Source organism: Paroedura picta, chromosome 1 (genome assembly GCF_049243985.1).
Source record: "Paroedura picta isolate Pp20150507F chromosome 1, Ppicta_v3.0, whole genome shotgun sequence".
In the NCBI taxonomy this organism is placed as follows: domain Eukaryota; kingdom Metazoa; phylum Chordata; class Lepidosauria; order Squamata; family Gekkonidae; genus Paroedura; species Paroedura picta.
This window is the reverse complement of record NC_135369.1, coordinates 194388009-194408075: the sequence shown is the minus strand read 5'-3', so window position 1 is coordinate 194408075 and position 20067 is coordinate 194388009. Positions and strand designations below refer to the sequence as shown.

The 20067-nt window shown below is 48.2% G+C and overlaps 1 protein-coding gene across 7 annotated transcripts in view; it reads left to right on the top strand.

The window, feature by feature from the left end:
* The window catches only part of WDPCP (WD repeat containing planar cell polarity effector), a 337650-nt gene that overhangs the window by 145458 nt on the left and 172125 nt on the right, over positions 1 to 20067 (top strand). For all 7 annotated transcript variants that reach the window (XM_077315493.1, XM_077315511.1, XM_077315482.1 and 4 more), the window contains one exon: positions 13388 to 13997. In XM_077315493.1, coding sequence (XP_077171608.1) covers positions 13388 to 13997 — 610 coding nt within the window. The remainder of the gene's footprint in view (positions 1 to 13387; positions 13998 to 20067) is intronic.

Below are 20067 nucleotides of genomic sequence, written 5' to 3'. Positions count from 1 at the left end.
AGCCACACTTTGGCCAAGCCTGCCCTTGAGCCTGTCAGAGTGCTAGTCCAGCACCTTTGAGGAGAAGGTGGGATGTTGGAGGGAAGCGTAGCAGCAGTGCCGTCCAGTTCTGCCTCAGGGAGCGCTCAGGCCTGCCTCTGGGAAAGAGCAGACAGACTGAAGGGTTGCTAGTGTGGCAAGGGGGCTTGGCTCTACTTCTGACAGAGAGTGGAAGACCCAACTGTTAGTCCTGTTGTCTGGCAATGTGCAGACTTTGTGTCATGTAGTTGGACTCTTGAGAGAAGGCAGGCTGGGTAAGAGAAAGGCTCAGACTTTGCGGCTAGTCGGTCAAAGCCTGCTTCTGCTTGGAAGCATTAAAGCAAACCGGAACGACTCTGCAGCCAGGTTTCTCTTTGGTCTAGCTGGAATCCTGTGCTGCTGATCTGATCCTTGAAATCGACTTGTAAATAAAGAAACCTTCTTTGTGCTTCATGTAATAATCCCTTCCTTAGTGATCTCCGTATTCTACTTGTGCACCACAAAATGTACCTCACCGCAGCGAACCCAAAGCCTAGACCAGGGGTAGTCAAACTGCGGCCCTCCAGATGTCCATGGACTACAATTCCCAGAAGCCCCTGCCAGCATTCGCTGGCAGGGGCTCCTGGGAATTGTAGTCCATGGACATCTGGAGGGCCGCAGTTTGACTACCCCTGGCCTAGACACTCCCTCCCTTTAGAAAGCCGGGAAGGCTTATAGTTTGAAATAAACCCGGTGCCCCCCTCCCCCCCATCACAGGAGACGGCAGGGGTCTGCTGCAGCAACATCCGACCTGGGGTCTTCCATGAAATATTTTATACAAAGAGTTTATTCACATTTTTAAAAGCCAGTACTGCAGCGTTACCATGTTTATTTATTTTTGCTGCTTTTTAGAATAATTGAAATTACTTTCCTTTTCCTGAAGGAGAAAAACGTAATTTGCCTGGGAAAAAAATGTTCCATTACTTTTTCCATCTAAGACACAGTCCCCTTAATTGCTGATTTGCTTCTGATCTCCTGTATCTCAAACTTGACCTTTTGGTTAGTCAGAAATCCCGTCCTTATTAGAATTATTCGGAAGGAAATGTACGTTTGTGACTGCGAGAATACATTAAAAGACCCATAAGGCAAGAAATTGGTGTTTTGTGTGTGTGTTTGTCCGGTCACATCGGACTAACCCTCTGTTAGCAGAGAAAAAAATGATGATGCTGAATTTCAAGGAAAGTACGAATGGGAGGGAGATGGGAGCATCCCTGATTCAGCCGATCCCTGGGAAAAGGGGCTCAGCCCACAAGCAACGAAATGGCAAGCAGAACCTTCCAAAATGGGGGGGACGGACACAAATGCTTTGTTTTTCTTGAAAGTATTGCTATAGCAGGATGCCCCCCTCCCCCAGAGTGCCCTGAAAATCCTCACTTAGCATTTCTAATTAGTTTGTTTTACTTCAATTGCAGGGTATGAAATTAAACTAACAGTTTTTTTTGTGCCCATGAAATGAATCAAAGATTTTGTTCTCCTCCGAAAGACAGACAATTCAGTCACAGAGGGATTATTCTGTGTTCCCTTTATTTTCCTTTTTTTTAATCTTCCCAGTAAGCCAATTTTCTGCTTAAAAATCTACTGTTTAAAACTCTTATTTCATTCCGTATGGGGGCTTTATCCTCGCCTCCTCTGTACTGTTAGGCAAAGGATGCCATTATTCATGAGCCTGAAAGTGTGCAGCAGAGAGCAAGTCTCTCACTGAAATCAGAGTCAGGCCAATTATTCTGCGCCCCAAACATAAGTATGCATGTGATATGTATGCAAATGCTCTAATGGCAAGAATTAGTTAAATTGAACATTCTGATTCTGATTTGATTTTGATCTGGCTTGAGATTACATCAAATGTCTACTTATGCTGCTTACCTGGATCAGACCACTAACATGCAAAAGCGTAGCACTTAAATGACTTAATTTATTTTATTGTTGTTGTTAGGTGCGAAGTCGTGTCCGACCCATCGCGACTCCATGGACAATGATCCTCCAGGCCTTCCTGTCCTCTACCATTCCCCCGGAGTCCATTTAAGTTTGCACCTACTGCTTCAGTGACTCCATCCAGCGCCCTCATTCTCTGTCGTCCCCTTCTTCTTTGCCCTCGATCGCTCCCAGCATTAGGCTCTTCTCCAGGGAGTCCTTCCTTCTCATGAAGTGGCCAAAGTATCTGAGTTTCATCTTCAGGATCTGGCCTTCTAAGGAGCAGTCAGGGCTGATCTCCTCTAGGACTGACCGGTTTGTTCGCCTTGCAGTCCAAGGGACTCGCAAGAGTCTTCTCCAGCACCAGAGTTCAAAAGCCTCAAGTGTCAGTGGATGGCCAGCAACAAGTATACACTGATGACATCCCAGCCTGAAAGTCCAGACCAGTTGGGTGAGGGGATGCATGTAGATGTTAAATGACATTGGGGAGTGAATAGCTCCCTGTGGAACCCCACACACCAGGGTATGCCATGGGGAGGCAGGCTCTCTCTCTCCTAGTGTCCCTGACCTTGGAGGAAAGATTGCAGCCACTTAAGAGCCATACCTTTCAAAAGTGCCCTAACTACTGTCTCCTTCAGTCTTTCCAGTTGTGTCCCGAAAGACAGACACAATTGATAATTTCCCGATGGGAGATCCAAATCTCCTTGCTGCCAGTTTTCACCAGCCATGAGAGACACAGGTAAAGGGAACATGTGGCAGGTCAAACAGATTCTCTTCACATCCACCAAGGAGAGTGGTTTGACGTGGTCCAAAATAGGACCCTGAGACAGCCAGGAAGACTCCAGTTCTATTACTGCATTAAAGTCAGCAGTTAAGTCATGGAGCAACAAGTTTTTGTCCACAAAAAAGTTCCTAAATGTCACATAGCTAATGCCTGTGACTTCAAAGACCAAACCAATTTAAATAATTGTGCTGGACAAAAGCTAGCAGATGCAACAGTGGTGACAAAATAATTTCCTTTTTTGGACTATATTACCATCTCATAAGCTTTCATAAATATCTTATAAGATGTTCTTGTAGCCACATGACAGGTTTTCCACCAAACTCACTGTAGCCATCTTAGTTCCTGTTTCCATTCATGCAACTCTGGGTTATACCGTGAAGCCGGCTTAGGACAGCAGAGGAGATGGCATCAGGGAGCGATCTCATCAATGGCCTTGGAAACTCAGCTTTGCCATCTGGGGGCATTGGATCCTTCAGAGCATTCTGGAATCCTATTGGATCCATAAGTTGCCTTAGGCGAGCATAAAATCAGATTTCCACCTACATGGGAAGGGAATGAGAAAACTGGGCATAGAGGCTGAGCCAGCTAGGTGTAGTGGTCAGAAGTACCAACTTCTTATCTGGCTTGCCAGATTTGATTCCCAGCTCCTCTACATTCAGACCTTGGGTTCGCCACAGCACTGATAAAGCTGTTCTGATCAAGCAGTAATATCAGGGCTCTGTCAGCTTCACCTCCCTCATAGGGTGTATATAGTGGAGAGAGGAAAGGGAAAAGCAATTGTAAGCCGCTTTGAGACTCCTTCAGGTAGAGAAAAGCGGAATCTAAGAACCAACTCTCCATCTTCTTCTTGAGGGACTTGGGAATGTTCAGCCTGGAGAAAAGGAGGTTGAGAGGGGACATGATAGCCCTCTTTAAGTATTTGAAAGGTTGTCACTTGGAGGAGGGCAGGATGCTGTTTCTGTTGGCTGCAGAGGAGAGGAGAGGACACGCAGTAATGGGTTTAAACTTCAAGTACAACGATATAGGCTAGATATCAGGAAAAAAATTTTCACAGTCAGAGTAGTTCAGCAGTGGAATAGGCTGCCTAAGGAGGTGGTGAGCTCCCCCTCACTGGCAGTCTTCAAGCAAAGGTTGGAGACACACTTTTCTTGGATGCTTTAGGATGCTTAGGGCTGATCCTGCGTTGAGCGGGGGGGGGGGGGGTTGGACTAGATGGCCTCTATGGCCCCTTCCAACTCTATGATTCTATGATTCAGTAATCTCAGGGCTCTCTCAGCCTTACCTCCCTCACAGGGTGTCTGTTGTGGGGAGAGGAAGAGAAGGCGATTGGAAGCCGCTTTGAGACTCCTTCGGGTAGCCAAAAGCTGAATATAAGAACCAACTCTTCTTCTTCAGTGATATCACCTCCCTCACATGGCCATCACTACATCCTCTGGCAGTGTTTGCCACATTTTAATCACTCTCTGGGTAAATCAGTATTTCCATTTGTCCATCCTGAACCTATTGGATATCCTCATTCTAGTATTTTGGGAGAAGAAGAAAAGGTCCACTTTTTGACTCTTTCTACCCCCCCCCCCCCCCGCATAATTTTATAAAGCACTAGCAAGTTCCCCCTTAATTGTCTCTTGTCTAACCTGAAAAGTCCCAGGAGCTTTAGCCTTTCCTCGTAGGAAAGATGCTCCAGCCCCTTAATCATTTTAGTTTTTCCCCAGCTCCACAGTGTCTTTTTGGAGATAACAGTGACCAGAATTGTGCCCTGTATTCCAAATGTGGCCACGTTACCAGTCTAGGGTTGGGCAGCCGCTTTGGCCGCCTCAGTCTTTCATGATTGCCGAAGCGCCCAACCCTAGACCGGTCTATCCAGGGATTTTACAAAATTGGCCCTTTTACTCTCAATCTCTTTCCTAAAAATCCCTAACATAAAAGGTAAAGGTATCCCCTGTGCAAGCACTGGGTCATGTCTGACCCTTGGGGTGACGCCCTCCAGCATTTTCATGGCAGACTCAATACGGGGTGGTTTGCCAGTGCCTTCCCCAGTCATTACCGTTTACCCCCCAGCAAGCTGGGTAGTAATTTTACTGACCTCGCAAGGATGGAAGGCTGAGTCAACCTTGAGCCGGCTGCTGGGATTGAACTCCCAGCCTCATGGGCAGAGCTTTCAGACTGCTTCCTTACCACTCTGCGCCATAAGAGGCTCTTATCCCTAACATAGAGTTGGCTTTTTTTCACCCCTGCAGCACACTTTCATTGAGCTATTCACCATGATCCCAGGATCCTTTCCCATCTCTGTTTCAGCAAGTCTTTTTGCCTCTCCTTGAAGTTGGGATGTTTTAATTTGTGTGCTTCACCTTATGTTTACCAACCTTCAGCTTCATTTGCCACCTGGTCGTCCACCCCCCACCCCCACCCCAGTGTGCGGTGGCCCCCTTGAACTCTTCACAGTCAGCCTTTCCTCTCACCATTCTAAATATTTCGGTGTCTTGGTCTTCATCATCCAGAATTATTTGATGTTGTCTACAAATTTGACCACTACACTACTCTCCCCTAGCTCCAGAATGGATAAATAAATTAAATAGTACCAGCCCCATTAATTCCTACTCTTTGCTTCCTGTCGTCTGACCTGTTTTTAATCAATAAAAGAACCCTTCCTGTTATCCCAGGACTTCTAAGGGTGTTTGACCTCTTGAATTTCCAGATATATAATGTCTACCGGATCACTGTTGTCTCTATCCAGACTATCCCCAGCTCCCTCGGGCAGAACTCCTAGTTCCAAGGGGTTCCTCATTTTGATCTGGTGGAAACCTTCCCCCCCCCACCCCAACTATATCATAATGCTCTGAGCAAAATTAATTACCGTATTTGCTGGGGTATAAGACGACTGGGCGTACAAGACGACCCCCCAACATTTCCGCTCAAAATACAGAGTTTGTTACATTACATTACAGTACTATGGGCCACTATGGGCAGCTCTGTCTATCCCAACTGAAGTGCACCCGGCGTATAGGACAACCCCACCACTTGGAGGCATGTTTTTCGGGGGGGGGGGGGGGGAAGTAGTCTTATATGTCAGCAAATACTGTCATTTATTTATGGATTAAAAACATTTATTAGCTCCCTTAATACTTCACAAGAACCTAAGGGGCTTGGAGTACATTTTGTGCCCAGTTCTCAAAGGAGGATTGCCATCCTTCAACCTTTAGCTATGACACTACATGGAACTGATGAGGTTTGACCCAGGGGATGTGAATTCTTCAATACACTCAATGAATGGTAAAAAAAAAATCAAAAAAGGTTTGACCTAGGGGCAACATTTTGCCTACACTCCCCCCCCCCCACATCTCCACCAGACTTTTCCATGACTCTATTCCTCTTTTCATGGTTTGTTTTTATCGTGTTTTATGTCCTCTCCTGGAGGAATATCCTAACTGATGGGTTACTTATTATCTACTGCAGTCTGTCTCCAGTAGTTTCTCTTTCTTTGGACCAATTAATAGTGGAAGGGTTTTGGTGGGGGTATTTTTGACAAATAATCAGAGACCATGACAGGCTTCAGTAACGTGATTACTTTCTCCTGTTGCTTTTGCTAAACTACATGACATCCATAGCACATTTTCCATAATTGTTTGAGACCAGTGCTTGTGTTTTCTCTTATGGGTCACTGCACCTGTATTTATTTGGTTCGCCTGTATTCTCCTACAGCAGTAGATTCTGAAAGAGTGAGCCCTGTCAAACGTACAGGAAACTCACAACAAACTTCTTAATAAAGAGTTTTATTGGATAGTTCTATACGGAAGAGACTGAGAAGTCAAATCTGACCAGAGGCCAGATTTGCCCCAGCTTATCAATACATTTCTCCCGCCCAAAACTTGACAGTTCCCAAGGGAGGGGGGCAGGAGAGAAAAGACATATGTGTAACATAAACAGGATTTCATTCTCACAACCTTGGGGAGGTGACAACAATCCCGTGAGCCCACAACAAGATAAGGTTAACATAACATCACTACTCATTTTTATAGCTAGGAAAACTACAAGGCCTGAAGCAAACAGGCGCCAGGTCCAATAAACTAATATAACTGACATGGAGGAACTCAGGCTAATTTATGACAGAGATTCTACAATCCTGACATCCCTCCACACTAAAATTAACTTCCCTCCCTCATCTAGCCGGCATCTACCGGACGGGGGCAGTCCGGGAAAGCACGATGGAAAGCCCGGAGAAGGCGGGGCGCCTTCACGTTTACAGCCTCAACCCACTCTTTGTCTCCTGAAGGGAAATCCTTCCAATCAACCAAATATTGGAGACGACCCTTGTGCACACGAGAGTCCAGAATCTGGTTGACCTCATAGTGGGTGTCTTTATCGATGTAAATCGGCACTGGTGTTGCTGGAGGGGGGTGCCACTCGTCCGGGGCAGGGGCTCTCCGCAGCAGGCTGGAATGAAAAACCGGATGCACATTCCTGTAAGTTTTCGGTAAAGCAAGTTCCACAGTTACAGCATTAATCAGTTTCACAACCTTGAAGGGCCCCACATATTTGGGACCAAGTTTCTTTGATTTTTGTTGGCAACGTAAGTTCTTGGTGGACAAATAGGCCAAGTCTCCCACTTTCCATACGGGCGCAGGTGCCCTTTTTTTGTCTGCCTGGGTTTTATAAGCTTGTTTCGCGTCTTCGAGGCAAGCAACGATCGTTGGCCACCCTGCATTAATCGTCTCGGACCATTTATTGACATCAGGAGCTTCGGGAGAATGCAGATCCCAGGTGGGAGCGGCCACTAAATCAGTCCCGTACACCACCTTAAAGGGGGAGACTCCCGTGGAAGAATGGGCCCCATTATTGTAGGCAAACTCGGCTAGAGGCAACAGGGCAACCCAGTCATCCTGCTGGTGGTTGATAAAACAGCGCAAGTATTGTTCAAGGATTTGATTCACCCTTTCAGTCTGGCCATTAGACTCCGGGTGGTAGCCCGATGTGAGGGCTTGCTCCACCCCCAACAATCTCAAAAGCTCCCGCCAGAACTTGGCAACGAACTGGGGGCCCCGATCCGTCAGCAGGCGCCCCGGGATCCCGTGTAGCCGTAGTATGTGGGTCACAAACAATGAAGCCAATTTGGCAGCAGAAGGCAGGCCAGCGCAAGGGATGAAATGGGCTTGTTTGGAAAAAGCGTCCACCACCACCCAAATGACAGTTTTCCCCTGGCTGGGAGGCAGGTCCGTGATAAAGTCCATTGTGACATCAGTCCACGGACGGGATGGGGTGGGTTGGGGCTGCAACAATCCCTTTTTCTTTCCACCAGCTGGTTTAGAGACGATGCAAGTGGGGCACCCCTGCACGTATTTTTCCACATCCTTGCGCAGAGTTGGCCACCAGTAATGTCTCCGGATCAGGTGCAAGGTTTTCACAAACCCAAAATGTCCAGCGGTTTTTGCATCGTGACAGAGTTTTAAAACGTCCCCGCGCGCCGCTGCGGGGACAAAAAGCCGCTCGCCTTTAAAAAACAACCCCCCTTTCTCAGCCAGGTCTGGGCGGAGGGAGTGGAATTCAGAGTCCTGTAACACCTCCTTTTGGACCCAGCCCCCCGGGATGGACGTCCCAGGTTTTGCTTGGCTGCGCGTCACCGCGGCCATCCCCAGTTGGGCGGGGGTAAAAACTGTATCCACCAATGGGTCACGCTTGCTGTTGTACTGGGGCAGGCGCGACAGGGCGTCCGCCAAAAAGTTCATTTTGCCCGGCAGATGCTTGAGGGAGAAGTTGAACCGAGAGAAAAACTCCGCCCACCGCATCTGTTTCGCTGAGAGCGAGCGGGGCTGCTTGAGCGCCTGGAGGTTTTTGTGGTCCGTCCATACGACAAAGGGAACTGCGGACCCTTCCAACCAATGCCTCCAGGTGGATAAGGCCAATTTCACTGCAGCCGCCTCTTTCTCCCAAATCGCCCAGTTTCTTTCAGCCCCGGAGAACTTTTTTGACAAATAGGCTAGTGGGTGTAACTTCCCATCCCCCCCTTCCTGTAGGATAACGGCCCCCATTGCTACATCCGAAGAATCTACTTGCACGGTGAATTGCTTGGTGGGGTCGGCATGGGCCAGCACCGGCTCAGAGGTAAACAGTAGTTTCAACCTCTCAAAAGCATCCTGACACTGGGGGGTCCACTGGAGCGGCGCGCCGGGGCGGCTCGCTGCTTTTCCCCCCTGTTTCGTCTTCAATAAGTCAGTGAGAGGCAATGCCACCTTGGCAAAACTGGGAATGAACGTTCTGTAAAAATTTGCAAATCCCAGGAAACTTTGCAACTGCCTCCTTGTGCGAGGGGGATCCCAAGACAACAAATCCCGCACTTTACCCGGATCCATTTCAATCCCTGCTTGGGAAACCCGGAAGCCCAAAAATTCCACCGCATCTCGGTGGAACTCACATTTAGAAAGTTTGGCAAACAATTGGTGCTTCCGCAGGCGGCGGAGTACTTCGCGGACCAAATCTGCATGACTCCCAACATTTTCAGAATACACCAAAATATCATCAATGTACACCAACACCCCCTGATACAATAAATCATGCATAATTTCATTGATCATATTCATGAACACGCCCGGAGCGCCGGCGAGGCCGAACGGCATTACGGTGTACTCAAATTGTCCCAAGGGGGTGTTAAAAGCAGTCAGATATTCGTGACCCTTTTTTATCCGGACCCGGTAGTAAGCCTCCCTCAAATCCAATTTCGTGAAAACCCGTGCCCTTCCCAAGTGGCCAAGCAAGTCTTTTATCAATGGCAACGGGTAGGCATTACAAGTAGAGACAGCATTCAAACCCCGGTAGTCCGTGCAAAGGCGCAAGGACCCGTCTTTCTTTTTCACGAAAAGAACCGGGGCCGCCAGGGGTGACGTGGCGGGCCTGATGAATCCCCTGGCCAGGTTTTTGTCCAGGAACTCCCTGAGTTCAGCCATCTCCCTCGGGCTCATTGAGTAGAGTTTGGCTTTCGGGAGCGGCTCTCCCTTTTTTAGTTCAATGGCACAGTCAGTCTTTCGGTGGGGGGGAAGCTGGTTGCATTCAGCTTCCGCAAACACATCAGCAAAGTCTCGGTACTCCGCAGGGAGAGCCCCTTCCCCCCCGGCTCCTAACGCGGCCACTACCCCTTTGTCGAGTGGGGGTTGCGGCCGAACGTGCTGTTTGCAACCCGGGGAAGTAAATTCCACGGTCCCTTTCTTCCACTGCACCGTGGGGTCATGTTCCCTCAACCAATCCAGACCCAACACACACGGGAATGCGGAGTGGGGCGCTACTAGGGGTTGAATCTGCTCCCAGTGTTTTTTGATGTCCAAGTCCATGGGGCGCGTTTTCACCGTCGCTTCCCCCCCAGGGGCACACTTCCCGTCCAGTTGGGTGATTGGCAGGGGTTCCCCCAAAGGTACCTTGCCCACCCCCAGAGTCTCGGCCAGTGCAGGGCTTACTAAGGATTGGGTGCACCCCGAGTCCACGATGCACCGGACTCCCACCTTCTTCCCGGATTTGGGGTCGGACAAGGTGGCCGGTAGCAGTACCAAGGGGGGATCACTCACCGCGCGTTTGCCCCTATTGGCGGCCTGCTGGCGGGGCGCCTTTACAGCAGACCGTCTTCGTTTCCCGACTGCTCCTCGACTTGGTCCTCGCCATCTGGACCGCTGCCCTCCTCTGAATCTTCCACTGCCGAAGCTGCAACCAGTGGCACTAACAGGGACTTGGCACTTTTCTTCGGGACCGTCTTCTTGGCGGGCAGGGTCTTCGCCTGGACGCCACTCGTAGTTTTGGCCCCGGTCCCCGTTTTTGAGGGGCACTGAGCGAGGAAGTGGCCGGCTTGCCCACATCCCAGGCACAGCCCTTTCTCCATGCGCCGAGTGCGCTCAGTCGGCTCCAATTTTGTTTTCGGCTTGACTTTCGCAGGGGTAGGAGTTTTTGCTCCAGCCTTCCCTGCCATTTCCTGGAACACCGCCGCCCGCTCCAGACGATTCTCCATCTCCCCGGCCAGGTTGATCCATCCGTCGACCGTGAGCGGGTCGTCTAACAGCAGGCACTTGCTGGACAAATCAGGCGAGAGGCCCCCCACGAACGCCAGCACGCGTTGGGGCTCGGTCCAGTCCGGTACCGAGGAGACCAGCTCTTTGAACTCTCTGGCGTACTCGACCACCGCCCGTTTCCCTTGCTTCAAGGCTTTGAGCTTCTTCTCTGCGGTCTCTCTCTCGAATGGCTCCACATACATCTGACGCATGGAACGCAGGAAATGGTTGTAGTTACGGATAGCTCGTGGGTTGTAACGGTACAAGTCCAGAAACCACTTGGCTGCCTTGCCCTCCAGGGCTTCCCCTACAAACCGGACACGCTCGGCGTCGTCAGTGAAAGTGAAGCCCATGTCCATCATGTAGGCTTGGAGGTGCACCAGGAACGTTGGAAAGGCCGTGTGGTCCCCCGAAAACTTAGCCTTAAACTTGTAGGTGTTCCGCATCTCCACTCCCCAGAGGTGGGGAGGTAGGCGTCCCGGACCCCAACCAGCCTGGGCCCCCGCCGGGACCGGGGGTCTTCCCCCACGGCCGATGCCTCGACCCACGCCTGCCGCCGCTCTCGCATCCGCTGCAGCCCTTGCTGCCTCCGCCGCTCGTGCGGCCGCCGCCGCCGCTTCTCGCGCTGCTGCCGCCGCTGCCGCTTCGGCCCCCGCGACATTCGCTGCCGCCGCTGCTGCTCCATCCGCCGCTCCGGCACCGTCTGCCGCTCCAGCGCCTCCAGCTGCCCCACCGGCTCCGGCGTCCTCGCGCTCCTCGTCCTCTGCTTCCCTCCGCGCCCTGGCCAGGGCCGCCGCCTCGGCCTCCGCGGCTGCTTGCATCGCGGCCGTTTCGCGTTCGCGCAGGGTGAGCAGCCCTCCCGATCTCTGACCACCCGGATCGCGGACGGCTCCTCCGCTGTACACCTCCCGCAGCAAACGTTGAGTGCGGCGTTGCTCCTCCGGATCCAACCAACCCGAGAGGTCCTGCAGCCAGTTGGTCACCCTGTCCAGCTTACTCTGCAGGTCCTGTGTGTCACCGGCGGGCTCCAGCCCGTAGCTAGGCATTCCGAGATTCTCCGGCCACTGCTCGTCTCCAGTTGGTCGGTCATACTTTGATAAGCGCCTGCGTTCGGTGACATGCCTTTCCAAAAAGTCCTCAGGCCCAGGAGTTGCTCCTGACAAGGCCCTGAGGATGCCCGAGCTGTACGGTCCTGCCGCGGCACCGTCGCCCTGGGAGAGGTCCCAATCCAGACCCTCTCCCTGCTCAGTAAAAGAATTTCCTTCGCCCTGCATGGTTGCAGGTGAAAGGAGTTGTGAGATTTGACTTAATGTCAAACGTACAGGAAACTCACAACAAACTTCTTAATAAAGAGTTTTATTGGATAGTTCTATACGGAAGAGACTGAGAAGTCAAATCTGACCAGAGGCCAGATTTGCCCCAGCTTATCAATACATTTCTCCCGCCCAAAACTTGACAGTTCCCAAGGGAGGGGGGCAGGAGAGAAAAGACATATGTGTAACATAAACAGGATTTCATTCTCACAACCTTGGGAAGGTGACAACAATCCCGTGAGCCCACAACAAGATAAGGTTAACATAACATCACTACTCATTTTTATAGCTAGGAAAACTACAAGGCCTGAAGCAAACAGGCGCCAGGTCCAATAAACTAATATAACTGACATGGAGGAACTCAGGCTAATTTATGACAGAGATTCTACAATCCTGACAAGCCCTGCTTACATGGACGGGATCTCCCAGAGTGTTTTAACCCTTGATTGCTATGTCAGGCCAATTCCAGGTTATTATAATCCTGATTTGATCACAAATCTGGTGGATCTTACATGCATGTAAATCAAAGGATGAGAGGATCCTGGCTTTCTCGGGCTACAGAGGAAGAGAGAGGCAGAGAGAGAGGAGACTGGAGGCGCACACACATGGTGCCCCCAATGTAAATGATTGCTTGTTTCAGTGCAGGCACCTCCCATCTTTGGAACGTTTCTCTGCTGGGATGCAGAGTTTAAAAACACACCCAAATCCACACCTCCTTCGAGGCAGGTGTGTCTGTGTGCCCATGTGCCAGAAACCACCAATGCAAAAAAATTAATTCAGATTGTGAGCACGGGCTTTGTTACAAATACATTTCACTCTGAAACAAAAGAGTGGGAGAAACCAATTTTATTAGGAACAGGAAAGAAACGAGGAAGATATGAGACAGCATTGAGATGTTTATGACATCATCTGAACATAAGAAACAAACACTCTTCCTGGAGGTAATGCAAGTGGAATTTTATGGCAATGTGAAAGATGCCTCGGTCTTTTATTTGTTTTGATCAGAGGTTGAACAGAGACACAGCTCAAATAAAGAATATAATTGTCTTAGGCTATTAGAGCTCATTACCTGGTGGATAAATAGTTTCCTTCCTTCCTTCCTTCCTTCCTTCCTTCCTTCCTTCCTTCCTTCCTTCCTTCCTTCCTTCCTTCCTTCCTTCCTGCTGCGTCCCTTGAGGGCAGTGCTTTTATAATAAACATAATAAACAGAATTTTATTTGGAAGAACGTATTACTAGCCAATATTTCAGCCCATTTAACATGGGACGGTGTGCTTTATAACACTGTTGAATTGCATTTCAGATTCAGAGTTACGTCCATACAGACGGAGATCCTCTTGACGCACGTTTTAGCCTCAGCCAGCCTTATCAGGTTCATACTGTGGAACATTCGCTCAGCACAGACCAAGAGCCCATGGCCGACAGTTGTGTCTATGAATACGTCAGGAATAAAGTCCAGTGTGTGGCAGTCACCAGAGTACCACTAAGAGCAAAGGCCATCAGTTGTTGCAGAAACCACACCGAAGACAAACTCATCTTGGGATGTGAAGATTCTTCAGTGGTCCTATATGAATCCTGCCGCCAAGTAACTCTCCTTGCAGAGGCAGAAGTGTTACCTTCCTTAATGTGCTGCCATCCCAGTGGGGCTCTAATCCTCGTGGGCAGTTCACAAGGGGAAGTGCAGCTCTTTGATACGGCACTGTCCCCCCTTAAAATGCAACTTCTAGCGGAAGACCTCTCACCCAAGCCCACGCTACAGTTCAGTGGACATTTTGATATATCCAGCAGTCTTGTCCAGATCCAGTGGGCGGCCCCCCAGGTTCCATCTCAAAGCATGGATGGGATGGACGTCTGTGATCTTCTGTTGCTTAGGTTTGACAAAGGACCCATTGGAGGACTCCGTTTCAAAACTGGTAAGTTAATGGATGCATTGCTCCTTACATCACAATGCATTTTGCATTTATTGATTTCTATCCTGCTTTTCTCTATGTTTGGGACTCAGAGCAGCTCAAAACTTAATGATAGTTATTTTCTCACAAAAGCAGCCTGTGAGGTAGGCCAGGGAGAGAATTGGTGATGGGCCCAGAATCACTCAGTAAGCTTCCATAGTAGAAGTGAGCCTGGGTCTCCCAGGATTCTCTCCCAGCAATTACCCACTATGACATACCACCCATGGAAATGCTTTTCACTTCTCCAGCTAACTCATACGGCAGTGAAACAGCAGTGGAGGAAATTAACTAGGACAAGAAGATGTAGGTTCAAATCCTCATTCTGCCACAAAGTTGCCCTTTTACCAATCTCTCAGTCTTAGTTTAATATGTTTCGCATGGTTGTTGTGTAGGTTAAATAGTGGAGGGGGGGGGGGTTGGAGAGGGAGTAAAATGTACCATCCTGTAACCCACTTGGGGAAGTGGCAACATAAAACTCCAAGTCTTCTATCATAGTAAAGGTTCAGTCCTATGTAGATTCACCCAGAAGCCCTGTTGTATTCAGGTAAGTGTAAAAAGGTAACCAAAATAATAAGGAGTGGCTGATTCTGTGAAGGCTCAATGGTGTGGCAGGTGACAGTAGATGAGTGATTGGAATGTGAGTGTCCTGCATAGTGCAGGGGGTTGGACTAGATGACCCAGGAGGTCCCTTCCAATTCTATGATTCTATGAGTCTATGAAATAAAACTGATAAAAGAAGAAGAAGAGTTGGTTCTTATATGCCGCTTTTCCCTACCCGAAGGAGGCTCAAAGCAGCTTCCAGTCGCCTTCCCATTCCTCTCCCCACAACAGAAACCCTGTGGGGTGGGTGAGGCTGAGAGAGCCCTGATATCACTGCTCGGTCAGAACAGTTTTATCAGTGGCGAGCCCAAGGTCACCCAGCTGCAAGGGAATTAAAAGGGCTATCCACTTAACTCTGTGTTTTTCAACTTTTTTACTATTAAAAGTCTATTAAAACATTCTTCAGGCTTCAAGAAACCCCAGAAATAATACATTTAATAAAAGAAATTTTTTAGAATCTATGATTCTAATTTTTTAAAAAAAGAATCCCCAGAAGTGGCACAATCAGACAGAATATGTCTGGGAAGCACAGCTGTGGACATGCCCCCCCCGGGCCCCTCCCCTCCCCACCACTCACTGGCCATTTTGGGAGATGGGGCGGGTCAGCATTGACAATATATGGTCATATAACCTGATAATTGTTTAACAAATTTCAAAAATATATTACAAATTAATTAACCCCCATCTATTCAAGGAAACGATTCCAGGGCCATCAAGACACCCTGGAGTCTCACAAAACCCTGACTGAGAAAGCCTGACCACAATATTTATCTGCTTAATAATTCTGCCCATGGCATTATTTTTGTTGTTTTATTGACTTCATTTATACCCTTCCTTTCTCCCCAATGGATAGATTCAAAGCCGTGGCTTTGACAGTTTTATTTCTAATATATCCTTGTAAACTACAAATGGGTTTGAGGGGTTTGATTGGCAGAACTGAACTGAGAAACCCCAAGATCCATGAACAAAAAACCAAGATCCATGAACAATGGATCTTCACACAGTTTCAGTTTAATTTGCATAATTACAAAACATCAAATTACAATGCATAATTTTATGGTTGTGGGCCACCACAACATGAGGCACTGTATTAAAGGGTCACGGCATTAGGAAGGTTGAGAGCCACTGCCTTGCTGTATCCTCATAATCCAGTGAGGTAGACCAGGCTGAGTGAGTGTGACTGACCCAAGGTCACCACGCAAGCAACCGTGACAGGACAGGGATTCAATCCTGAGTATACCAGGTTCAAGTCCAACTATAACCAGCTCTAACTAATAGTGTGATTCAGCAGCACATGCAGTTGTACGATTTACATTACAGTCCTAAAGATACTTGCCTGGGAGTCATGCCCACTGAGTAGACTTCAGTCAGATTCCGCATAGACCTGCTTAGGACTGCACTACTAGGGATTTTCTGCATGCTCCATCTATTCCTGATTTTGTTGGCAGCTGATCAACAAGCATAACATTAAAAAACCACCCATCCTCCCTAATCACCCCTCTCCCTCTTCCCCAACCTGCTGCAAAATTGGTGCTGTATATTCCCAGGGGAGATGGAGCACAGGCAAGGTGCTTGAAGGAACTGGAGGAAGGCCAGATCCTTTAGGATCCAGGCCAGTCTGTCCTGGAGGAAATTCACATCCAGACCACCAAGTGGCAATCGGCATTTCCTTGGGCATGCAAGAAAGAACAAGAAGAGTTGGTTCTTATATGCCGCTTTTTTCTACCCAAAGGAGGCACAAAGCGGCTTACAGTCGCCTTCCAATTCCTCTCCCCACAACAGACACCCTGTGAGGTGGGTGAGGCTGAGAGAGCTCTGATATTCCTGCTTGGTCAGAACAGCTTTATCAGGGCTGTTACGAGCCCAAGGTCACCCAGCTGGCTGCATGTGGGGAACCCGGCATGCCAGATTAGAAGTCCGCACTCCTAATCACTACACCAAACTGGCTCTCAAAAGGGCCACAAGAGTCAAGCATGGACATAATCCCTTTTGCCCAGCAATTTACAATCTGCCTAAATTATCAGAATCAGCATTTCTGTGTAGTGGCTATCTAATCGCTGCTTAAACATTTCCAAGGAAGGAGAACCTACCACCTCCCGAGGAAGCCGATTCCACTGAATACATTCCTTCATACATTCCTTCTTCTGGATGTTTAGCGAAAAATTACTTTGAATTAATTTCAACCCATTGGCTCTGGTCTGACCCTATGGGGCAACAGAAAACAACTCTGCTCCATCCTGTATCTATATCAGTGGTCCCCAGCCTTTCTTGGGCTGGGGACCAGGGGGGAAGAGGGAGGCCGGGGGACCGGGGAGGGGAGAGGGAGGCGCTGGCGGGAGGTGCAGGTGCAAATGCAAAGGGGGGGAGGCGCGGGTGCAAATGCGCAGGCTCCGCATCTGCGCGTTTGCGCCCGCTGGCAAGCGCCACACTGCGGGCCGAGTGGCGCCCACACCTCCCCCCCTCAGCGCAGCGCTTGCTGGCGGGTGCAAACGCGCAGGTGCAGAACTGCCTCCCTCCCCCCCACCGTGGCCCGGTACCGAGGGCCTCACAGCCTGGTACTGAGCCACAGCCCGGGGGTTGGGGAACATGGCTCTATATGACAGCCCTTCAAATACTTGGATAGCTATCATATCACTTTTTCTTCATCTTTCCAGGCTAAACAGATGAAGCTCTCTCAACCTTTCCTCATACGTCTTTGTCTCCAAACCCCACCCCATTTATGTTGCCCTCCTCTGGATGTGCTCCAGTTTGTCTGCATCCTTCTTTAATTGTGGTGCCCAAAACTGAACACAGTATTTTTAGTGAGGTCTAACCAGAGCAGAGTAAACTGGTATCAGTACCTCCCGAGATTATCAATTTGGCACCGTCCCTTGAGGGTGGTAGGAGACCGAACTACCCTAACTAATTGAATGGGACGTGAGCTTGCAGACATGATGCAAGCATCATAAAACTCACCTTTAGCCATCTTCACCGCCATCTCATACGCCCTCAGAAGCGTGCAGTAAGATGTTTTCATCATGAGACTTTCTCCATATTTGTTCTAGCCCTCTTCTTCTCATGGAGCTACTCATGGAGCTACTGGGGGCCTGCTTGAGGCAAGGGCAGAGAGATGTTGGGGAGAGATGTCATCAGTGGCAGCAGAAAGACAGACTTGCTAGTCCTCCACTAAATCTGCCAAAGACTCGTTGAAATAACAAAATAAACAGGAAACCTTGTGGAAAATTCAGCAAGAGAAGAATAAACTCATCACAAAGAAATCTCAAATGCCAAAATTATTATACAATTTGAAAGAAGTATACAAGCATTTTAATTAACAATCGACTTTCTTTACATAGACTCAAAGGTGATATACAATATGAATGATCAACAAAGGTAACTCCCACTCTGTGAATAGGCAAGGAAACTCCCAACAGGACCCAGGAGCTCAGCCTGTTTGTCAAATGGCTTCGGCTGGGGAGCAAGTAGCTACAAAGAATATTAATAAAACCCAGTTATTATCAAAGACAGCATGGAACACCATAGTATTAAAAATAGCAGTGTGGTACCAATTTTTAATTTGTTGGTAAATACTTGAATAAGGCTTTCAAGAATCATAGAATCATAGAATCATAGAATCATAGAGTTGGAAGGGGCCATACAGGCCATCTAGTCCAACCCACCTGGATCCGTAACTCTCCGTGAACAGGCCAAAATAAGCCCATCTTCTGTATGTCCCTTCAGAAATCAGGATTTTCAAGGGAGGATCCTGCCCTCCTTGGTGCCATCGCAGCACATGCACCCTTTATTTTTTACCCATTCTTATTTCGATATATTGGTATCATGGCTCCATTTTTTTAAAAAGACAGTTAAATATTGATATATCAAAATATCATTGTAATAGCAGGTTGACCCGGCTTTCTGAAGTCACAGCTTTATTTTTTTTAAATAAAAGTATGTAGCCCTTTCCATGTGGAGGTATAAGGGGAAAGGCACAAGGATGGAGGTAGAGTTGTGTGTGTGTTTTCCACGAAAGCTGTGAATTCGGGGAGACTGCCAAACCTATAATTAGGATGGTATTTGGTATATTGATATTTTAGTGCTGTTTTTAAAATATAAAAAATATAACCACTCACCTCCAGGGTGGGAAGGGGAAGAGGGACTGGTTTGGTGATAATGGCTGTCTCGTCTTTGAATTGTGGGCTGGAGGTGGTAGACGGGACATCGAAAACTCACTGAAACATTAGAAAGGAGAGGAAAGGAGACCAAAATCAACCTTTTGGGAGGGTGAGATGGGAGTCAAAGTAGTTTCAAAAGAGCTGGAAAATTAAAAATTAAAAAAGGAAAGCAAAATGGAAACTAACATGACAAAAACCCATGCAGAAATCAGGAATAAACCAAAGCAGTATGGAACAGAACTGCCAGGAAAAAATAACATGAGAAAAAGCTTACATGTTTGTTCTTTGGGAAAGAAATGGTCCTTGTTTCTTGACTAAGTCTGAGTCTGAGATGGGGAGGGGAGGGGAGCTTGTATATGGTCATTACGAAGAGACACGTGAGTCCCATTTTGTCCAGTTGTGTGTTTTAACAATTGTAGCGATCTACGTGGAATGGTAATTAAGGCCGCTTTGTTTGATGTCCACTTGCGTGATGTCTTTTTCTAAATTACCCCGTTACCTGTCAACCAGAAGGCCCCTCTGCCTGCACCTACCTTGCTTTTCTTCAGCTCTCCCTTGTGGCTTCTACTTTCCAGCAAGCACAGCTTTCCCTTTCCTACCTTGAGCACATTAATGTTCTTACTGAGACAAACAGGATCTCAGTGCAGGGATTTAGAGGCCTTTCTGCTAATTGCTGGGCTCCTAAGCTTAATTGGACTGTCTCCCTGGGCACTGTTCCTAAATCAATTAGGCAACGAGTTGGCTGTCACCTCTCCTGCCAAAGCAGGTCACTTGGAAACGCACCACCCAAGAGAAGTCAAGCGCCTTAATGGGAAGAGGTTGACCTCCCCTGTTAAAAGTTATCATATTTTTAAAAATTGTCTTGTACATTTCCATCAAATCGGTTCTGTGTTTGAGAGATTTCAGCTCCAGCTAGTTCAGTAGATAAGATGCCATGTAAAGTTCTTCCTAGGCTAGCCGTTTGTTTTTATTTCTTTATTTTACTTTGTTTTAGACTTTTACTCTGCCCCTCCAGTGGGTCACAGAGCTCAGGGCAGCTCACAACATTCAGTAACACAATCTTCTATAAATAGAAAAAAACATACTTACAAAACATCAAATTACAATCCATAAATAATCTTCCTAGGTCAGGTACCAGAATAGAGCATGATTATTTGGCCCCTGACAACCAGCATCCTGGAATGCTGTTGAAAACAAGCGGGATTGTTAATAGGGGATAGAAAACTGACCTCAAAAATAAAAAAGCCACACTAAAGACACAGAGATGCAGGTGGAAACCA